At 41.8% G+C, this 8,759-nt stretch overlaps 1 protein-coding gene across 2 annotated transcripts in view; it reads right to left on the bottom strand.

Moving 5' to 3' along the window:
* Positions 1 to 2,497: 2,497 nt before the first annotated feature.
* Positions 2,498 to 8,759, bottom strand: part of drd3 (dopamine receptor D3) — a 28,198-nt gene continuing 21,936 nt past the window's right edge. Inside the window, exons 6-8 of one of the 2 annotated variants that reach the window (XM_080864479.1) lie at positions 8,665 to 8,730; positions 5,776 to 6,142; positions 2,498 to 4,106 (exon numbers count right to left, since the gene is read on the bottom strand). In XM_080864479.1, the coding sequence (XP_080720605.1) occupies positions 3,829 to 4,106; positions 5,776 to 6,142; positions 8,665 to 8,730 (711 nt within the window). In that variant the 3' untranslated portion in view covers positions 2,498 to 3,828. Of the gene's footprint in view, positions 4,168 to 5,775; positions 6,146 to 8,664; positions 8,731 to 8,759 lie in introns of both variants that reach the window. The other variant, XM_080864480.1, reaches the window with a different exon arrangement.

Genomic DNA, 8,759 nt, shown 5'->3' with positions numbered 1-8,759 from the left:
TCATGAGCAGCGCAGCTCAACTCTTCCTCCGTCTTTTACTTATGGATGGCTCCTTCATCTGTGGCCCTCCCAACTCACTTATGTTCTGTCGTGTGCATCACATAAATGCATGCAGACAGAAAGAAATCGAGCACTGGTTAGTGCTTTCAAAGACATTCAAAACTCCCCAAAACCCCTGTATGTGTCCACCCAGGCATAATTATGCATGCAGCTGTGAAGCATACATACAGGGATCATGTTTGCGCATGCAGCATGAAGTGGAGAGTGAACCCAGTAACAGTTAGTTTGCATAACAGGTCTAGGGTGGAACTGCTGTTTTTCCACACTTGCAGCAGGACTCTGAGGAGACGTGCATATTTGCTGGCTGTTCATTCAGTCGGGACATTTAGTTAAAATTTTTGCATAATTACAAAAAAGAAAAAAAACTTTTTGCAAGTGTTTTTGCTCCACAAGACTGTCTCTATATTACTTTTCTGTTTTGTCAATTAGCACTGCCTGCTTTTTCCTTTCCTTCTTGCCAAAAATGTAAATGCAGTTTAAGATATTACCCAAATCTACCGTGAAATCTCTCATCTTTGATGAGATTGATTCCACTATGGCTTTGCTCCATTTCCTCCACCTCTCTTTGCCCTCTGCAGTGCCAGTTTTTTGGGGTTAATCTTAAAGGAAAACTACAAAGAAAGCTGACAGAGAAGTCTTTACATTAGATGGTGTGGAGCTTCACCAGGCTGGTTCAGTGCTCACCGTGAAGTATACGAATTAAGTAAAGGCTCCACGAGGCAGCTCACACGATCCAGAACGAAAGCAGCAGCGAGGACTTTGAACGCTGTCAGCACTTCAAGTAGCCATCTCTCTCTCTCTCTCTCTCTTTCTCTCTCTCACTTTTATTTCATTTAAATAAATAAAACAATCACTAACTATTGATAAATAAAACCACACAGAGCAATTGAGCCAAAGCACAGCAACATTTGCAGTATTACAGATGTGGCTGCATGAAGTTACTACTAATGCAAACATTTCCATCTTTGGAGCTTCACTTTACATCGAGTTTTATTCACAGGAGTTCACAGGAAATGCATCGTGTTTGTCAGTAAGCCTAGCACTTAGAATCCATATTTACAGACTTTACTCTGCACTTTTTGACAGATGATCAGTCTGAAATAATGCTGAGAGTGCTTTGGAGTCAGGAGACCTCCGAATGCTTAGTCAACTACTCTCACTGGGTCCTACTATTCCACACTGATGCCATTCACATAAAATCACATTACAGAGTGATGGGAGCAGCAACTGCCTGACTGTTAAAACAATAGTTTATGTTGTTGATGGTAATATTACTATTAGCCAAATCTTTATGAGTGTCACTTTAGAAGCTGGGTTTGTTTTTATAAAAGCTAGTTCAGCATGTGCAGGCGGCCACATGATTCGATAATCTAGGTCTTTCCCCACTAATCTGGTAAGCATTTTCAGTGCTTTCTTTATTAATTTCTTCAAAATAATAAATATCTTATTAGATTATGTTTGCTGTTAGCGTTACTCATGTTGGTTGGCTTGTGATATTTTTTAGCTAACTTCTTAGCTAATGCTAACTGAATGATCACCATGCTTCATAATCGTCTTCACTAACCAATGGGTGACATCATCCTGGTTATTTCCATCTTTTATTCTCTGTATGGTATATAAAATAAAAAATATTTTACTGGTCTATTTTTTAAATAATTTAATATCAAGTTGTTTCCTGGGACTAAAAAAGCAATTTTTTCCTAATTATTGAGAACATTTGTAACAAATTACAAATTTTCTTTTAATGTTTAGAATTTGGCGGGTTTTTTGGCAGAAATATTCTAATTAGAGCATCTGGATCCTCCACATAATTGTAGATACTCAGTGAGCTCTTCATGAGCTTACTTTGACCTCAGGGAAAAAAAGTCAGCTCACACCGACATCTTTCAAAGTAAAATCAGATTACCATGAAATTGGATGAGCACGTACAATACCCCAAAGTGGTAGACTCTTGTTTTCTGTGACCCTGTAACCTTTCCTCTGGCTGCATTTTAAGGGACAACATCAATATTTTTAGCATCACTACAGATAAAGATGAAAACCCATTAGCTTAATATATTTCATCCCTCCAGGAGTTTCACATTGTTACATGTAATGAACGTTAAGCCTCTAGAGTAGCGTCAGGCCTTTGGGGCTTTAGGTTTATTTGCAGAAGTCTGTTTTTTGTTAATTGTCACTGAATTACAAGGAATAATCTGGAGGTACATGCACGCAGCTGGGCAGCCTTTACAGCATAACCTTTAATTAAATTCAAATTCAATTAAAGAACAGAAGAGCAAATCCCTCATCTGATCACAGAGGAATCACAGCCTGTTTTAAATCCTGACAACAGCTCAACAAATGTCTCAGCACCAAATTATGTACTTTTTTAACAGAAGGAAGGAATGCCACGAGCTATTGATGTTTGCATTATGATTACAAACTGTATGTTCCGCTCATGTCCCAGCGTACATCCATAAATAAAAACATGCACACACACTCACGCGCCCGTTTACACACCTTGTGCGTCATCATCATAACCGGTTTCAGCGGAACGACTCGATGGCACAAAGCGTCAGGGGAGCAGGTGTTTATGCCTGTCAGAGGAGTAGAGAGAGCCTGAGATGTGGGCTGAGAAACACCGACCCCCTTCTCCTTCCTGCAGCTTTCCATCCATCTTCTTTTTCTCCCCTCTATTCCTCCTCCTACAGTCATCTTTGATCCCTGTTCTCTCACTTCATTTCTTTCATTTTTGGCTTCACTCATTCCCACTCAGCCCCCCCTTCATCATCCCTTATCTCTGTTTTGCTCCTCAGACTCATCCTCTCTCTGTTTCTTAAATCTTCAAAGTATCATGGTCACTCAGCTTGGCTCCTCCACGGTCCTCTGCAGAACTCTTTTATGCACCAAACTCTAATGGCATCTTTCATGACAAGTAACATTTAGATGTATGCACGCATACATGAGCCTCAAAAATGTTTCATCTATTTTTTTTTAATTTTATTGACAACATAATGCAGTAAATATTCAGTTGCGCAGCCAATCAGAGCAGCCAAGCAGGCAGCTCTGATGAAGTCATAGGGAGGGTTGCGGATAAATAGACAGTCGCTTTAAAAAACAAACAAACAAACAAACAAAAAAACTGAATGTCTCCACTCTGCATCACATTAAAACATCACACATTTCTAATGAATGGATGAATCCACACTGAGCACAATGTCTCCAGACCAGGACAATCTTCAAGGACCGGCGTGATGACAGAGAGCTGAGAGGAGTTAGTCCACACAGTGCGGTGGCATTTGCCCCCAGACAACTGAGGCCTGCATCTTTGCGATCAATTTTTCAGCTTTAAGGATCCTTTTTTTTTTTTTTTTTACCCCAGAGCCTTCACAGCTACATCGAATTGAAAGAGCGTGAGCGGAGCACACGAGTACCATCAATTAGTCAACACATTATGTTAGCAGCAGGCTTCTGAACGAAGCGGCCTGCAGCTCTACAGTCAGTTTTTCAGTCTCTCACACTTCCATCAATCTGAAAGTACTGAATGGATGAAGCGTGCCAATGAGCAGTACACATAATGCACAACCCACATCCACAAGAAAGCCCAAAGCTTGTGCTATAAATAAGACTGTATGCATGTTTAAGTGTCATTTGAGGAGTCATACTGTTCAAATACAATCCCAGCCATGTCGAGAAATGAAAGCTTTAGCCCTCGTCGGAGTCCGAAAAGTAAACTTCCATCTGTATTTGCATTTATTGTACCCTGCAGTGTTTGTCCATTTCTGTGCTTCACCTTGGTGCCGCTGTGTAACTTATGCAGCACACAAAGCATGCACCTCTCTGGCCACTGTTTACTAAATGCTCCGCGCCGGACTTGTAGCGCGGGTGCGCAGCCTCATTTCCATTTAAATTTCCTGACGTGGCTCCTTCCTCAGCAGCTGAGGATCTTGATGAAGGCCCGTCTGAACTCGATGTTGAAGGTGGTGTAGATAACAGGGTTGAGGGCGCTGTTGACATACCCGAGCCAGGTGAAAGCACTGTAAAGTTCAGGAGGCACGTAGCATGTCCTGCAGTGAGTGTTCAGAATGTGAGTCACAAAGAAAGGCAGCCAGCAGATGAGAAACACCCCTGGAGCGGGCAGACAGCAGAGAGGTATGGAGAAAGGACAAAACGGAATTGAAGGTGTACGCCGGACAGAGTGGTGGGTATAGTAATAACATTTAAAATAAAAAGGAAGAGAAAAGGAGAGAAAGAAAACAGAATTCGTGTTAATCATGGTCACAGCACATGCTGGCTAAAACCTCCCTCAAACAGTTGTTGTGCCTGAAAATGAACAAATAAATGAATGAAATGAAATGTTATCTACCAAAGCCTTCTTAACAACCCTATAATAACTACACTGGGTTGAAACCTGCATCTGCAGGAACAGTAATGGTTTGTTCACAACAAACACAAAGCGAGGTTACGCTTTGTGACGCAGATTTACGATAACAATTTAAATTTATTTCCCTCTTTGCACAGATGGGTGGGCACGGTGGCGGTTAGCACCACTACCTCGCAGCAACAAGGTCCTTGCTTTAACGCCTTCATCACCCGGGGCCTTTCTATGTGGAGTTTGCATATTCTCCATGTGCCTCGGTTGGTTTCCTCCAGGTACTCCAGCTTCCTCCCAAAGTCCAAAGATATGCATGTTGGCCATAGATATGAGCTGCATAAATGTGGCGTGCAGTCTAAAGTGCTTTGATTTGTCATTAAATGAAAAAGTGGAATATAAAACCCAGTCCATTTGCACTTTCTATGCAGTTAAGCTGCATTAAAGTGTCCCTTCATGTTTGGTGTGAACACAAAGTAGTGTTTCTCTGACAGTTTTGAAAAAAAGAAGAAGAATAAAATAAAATAAAGAACGGATTAAGCCCTACTTTTGTCTGCTCTAACGTAAGCTTCAAATGTTACAGTGTCTAACTACATAGTTTACCACCTGCAGATAAATACAGACATGGATAAATCTTCCACTATTGCCCTGTTGCTAGTGAGCAGACCTATGAGGACACTTTTAATGGGCCAATTAGACCAGTTTTAACCTGTGGTTTGTGCGGTAGTCATATTGAAGTCTTACCCATCAGCGGCCATCAGGATACATTTTATTGTGTATAAACAAGACTGTAAATGCTGCATTGTAGCTTGAGCAATCATTAAATTCAAGCGCTATAATTGGTGTCTTGACATTGCGGTAAAGTTGTGGTCAGTTTGGATGAAAAAGCAAGGCTGGGATTGTCTTCTGTGCATGCGCCACTGGCTTTCACTGACACCAGTGTAATGTAATCGGGCACCTCTGATTACATTTTGTCAGTGAGATCTATGCTGTGTCAGAGCTAACTGGACCAGGCCTAAATAAGCAACCTGGCTGATAATTGGAGCGTGTGAAAGCTGTGTCAGGAGCTACAGTGTGTGCGTTGTCTGGGCCGACACAGTGAACCCGAGGCCTGACATTTCAGCTTGATTTATTGTAGTATAGATAAGAAAAATATGCAGGAAATGCACACAGTGAGAAAAAAACGTGTTGGTACTGTCGTGGGTATATGTGGCAGAAGAGTTAATCCTACAAATGTGAAAGAAGTCGAAGCAGAATAAGCAACTCGGTCATATATCGCCTCTCTAAAAGCTGCCTGTGTTATAGAGTGTGTTACTGTGACATTTACACTTTCATTTCCACAGCTTATCTCAGTCTCCACTCACCGAGCACAATGGCCAGCATCTGAGTGGCTTTTTTCTCCCTCGCGTGCATGCTCCTGAATCGGGGATTGCTGATGTGAGACATCGGCCGCAGTGATGTGTGCGTCTGCCCGTTGGACAGATCTTTCACCTCACAGCTCATCCTGACAGGAGGACGTTGGATCTGGCTGTTCTCGTCGGGGTCCCGTTCCCCCCGCTCCTCCTCTACATCCATCTCGGTGCGGCCACACGAGGCATGGCTGATGCTACAGTAGTTCTGCATGTCCACCGGGGGCAGCACTGAGTTCTCCACCGGCCCAGTCTTTGGGCGTTTGCCCCACAGGCATCCTGAGAGCAGGTTAGGCTTGGAAGGACCCGAGGGTTCTTCACTCTGCTGACACGAGACACGACACAGTTATTGACAGCTTGAAATCAATAAAGGCTTAATGCTGGGTTGGTGTGCTGGACGTATCAGGACAACAGTTTCGAGCCTGAAATTAATTTTTCAAGTGCTTCCACACCAATGCTTCCAACAGACAAACTGATGTGATTTTTCAAGGGGTTTACATACTGTCACCGGTCCCTTTTTCAGGGACACCGAAACAGCTGAACTGCTCCTTAATGTAAATATTGAATCAGCCAGTCACATGACTACAACTGCTTTAGAGGATGGAGACATGGCCAAAACAAACCTGCTGAACTTCAAAGTGAGCATCGCGGGTGATTAAAGTTACTTTGTGTAACAGTTCCTGGTGAAACTGGACATTTGTTTCATGGATGTGTTTTCAGCACCTCATTGAGTCTATTCCACTATTAATTAAGGAAGCTTTAAAGGCAAAAAGGAGTCCATGACAATATTAGCAAGGTGTATTTTAGATTATGTGATGTTTTATTGTGTGACTGGCACCAGGGAATTGAGAAAAGACATTTATTAACTCTGTGCTTTTTACAAATTTGGATTTAATTGTGTGATGGAAACTTTGCTAAATAAAACAATAATTAATTTATCTTATTATGGCCACAACGATTCCTAAATTTTGAACAATTTGAACAATTCCACAGCAGAATAGTAACAGTAAATAACCAGACATCCTAATAGTGTGTTCACAGATAGGAGGGCACGCTGCGGTACATTCAAGACCAGTAAAGACGCATGTAGGAGATCAGAGACAAACCAAAATCATATAAAATGGAATAAAAACAAGCGGTCACCTCAGCAGATGGATCTACAGATTTTATGCCAGATGCACTCCCCGACACAACCCTCCCATTTATCTGTACTTGGGACCAGCTGCCAGAGTGCAGTATGATCCTGATGCTGGGTTTGTGTCTTCTCCCAGGATCAAGCTGGGGATATTTTACATGTAAGGCAAATGTGCTAACCACTGCACCACAGAGCCACTAGTATCTGAGCATCAGCTGGCAGACAAAGTTTCCATCTGGTGAACATATTCAACCATTTATTTGCAACAGAGACAGATGAAACAAAACCAGCTAGGCAGGATGAAGGCTCAGTGGTTAGCACTGTAGCCAGACAGCAAGAGGGCCTGGTTTGTCCTGCCATTGAGATATATATTAATACTTCTTATCTCATTCTAGGACACTGTTGTAAAGGAGATTTTTCATCACAAAAGTTTCACTACCTGGTTTAAAAAAGGATTAAAAAAAGACATTTTCCTCTGTAGAGGGTAAAAACCAAAACAGAGGTTAAAGATCCACAATAAACACCCCCAAGCAGCAGATGGCTGCCCCTCCCTGAGCCTGGATAGGCCAGAGATTTCTTCCTGTTTAAAGGCAGTTTTCCTTCCCACTGTCACCAAGTGATTGCTCTAATTTATTGAATGGCTTTCTCTTGTAGGGTCTTTATCTTACAATATACAGTGCTTTGGGGTGACTGCTGTTGGGATTTGGTGCTATATAAATCAAACTGAATTGAAATACAAGTTTAAACGTTTCCGTGTGCCTGCTGAATGCCTAAATATCTATTTGTTTGCTTCACCTGTCTTGACTAAGGTGACTATGTGCCAATTTTGTGTTTTCAGCTTGTGTTGCCACCCCAGAGTATTGAAAACAACATTATTCCGGTTTTAATGTTTAAATTAAGTCATCACACTTCACTGCTCTACCTTCTATTTCCCCTCACCCCTCGTAATATCTATTGAGAAATTGCCTTTAGCTTATCCTCCTTAACCTCATGCGGAAAATATGTGGAGCTGAGAGCTGGGCTGCTCTGCTAAGCCAACAAAGTGGCAAATAAGACTCAGAAAAATGTAAAGTTATGGTCAATACATATCTGAAGGGCTCTTCAGATGGACTAAAAGTGTGCCCGACTCCAAGTTCAATAGTTGACATTCAGCACACGCCAGGAAATCCTGCTACATTTTAGGAGCTGTTTCATTTATCTCTTGTGCCAGCAATTACTTTAACTTTCCAAACCTGTGACAAATTCAATCTCAATTTTCCCTCTCCAGCAATAACACGTTTTTAAGCACTGTACAATTTGCAGTAAGACCACAAACATGAATTTGCATGATATTCTCAGCCCATCGCGCTTTTTTATTTCGTTGCTGATATGAATCCTCTGCCGTTGAATGCTGTGTGAATTTTGCAGGTGCTGAATTTTGCAAGTGCATCTCACGCAGTCTTTGCTGAGCCACGCTTCACAATCACAATTCCTGGCTCCTTCTGTGACCCCCCCAGGCTGCGACCACACAGCCAAATGAGAAAAAAAATCGAATTTATCTGAATACGTCATAGAGACACCGAGATGAAAAGCTAAAATTCATGCAACCACATTACAAAACTCCAACACAGTCAATATAAGTTACCTAAGCATTAAACAGTGATATATAAGTTAAAAAACAAAAGTAGAGCAATAGAAAAAAATAAAATCTGGTTTAACATAACACCCACCACTTTAATCCTTATAGGTGACAAGTCGTGCTTCGCCTTTGGAGTCTCTTCTTGCAGACAGGTCTCCTACGGGGATCAGAGGAAAGTTCAACAGA

Source organism: Rhamphochromis sp. 'chilingali' (assembly GCF_963969265.1).
Source record: "Rhamphochromis sp. 'chilingali' genome assembly, chromosome: 18".
In the NCBI taxonomy this organism is placed as follows: domain Eukaryota; kingdom Metazoa; phylum Chordata; class Actinopteri; order Cichliformes; family Cichlidae; genus Rhamphochromis; species Rhamphochromis sp. 'chilingali'.
This window is presented reverse-complemented; position numbering and strand designations above follow the sequence as displayed.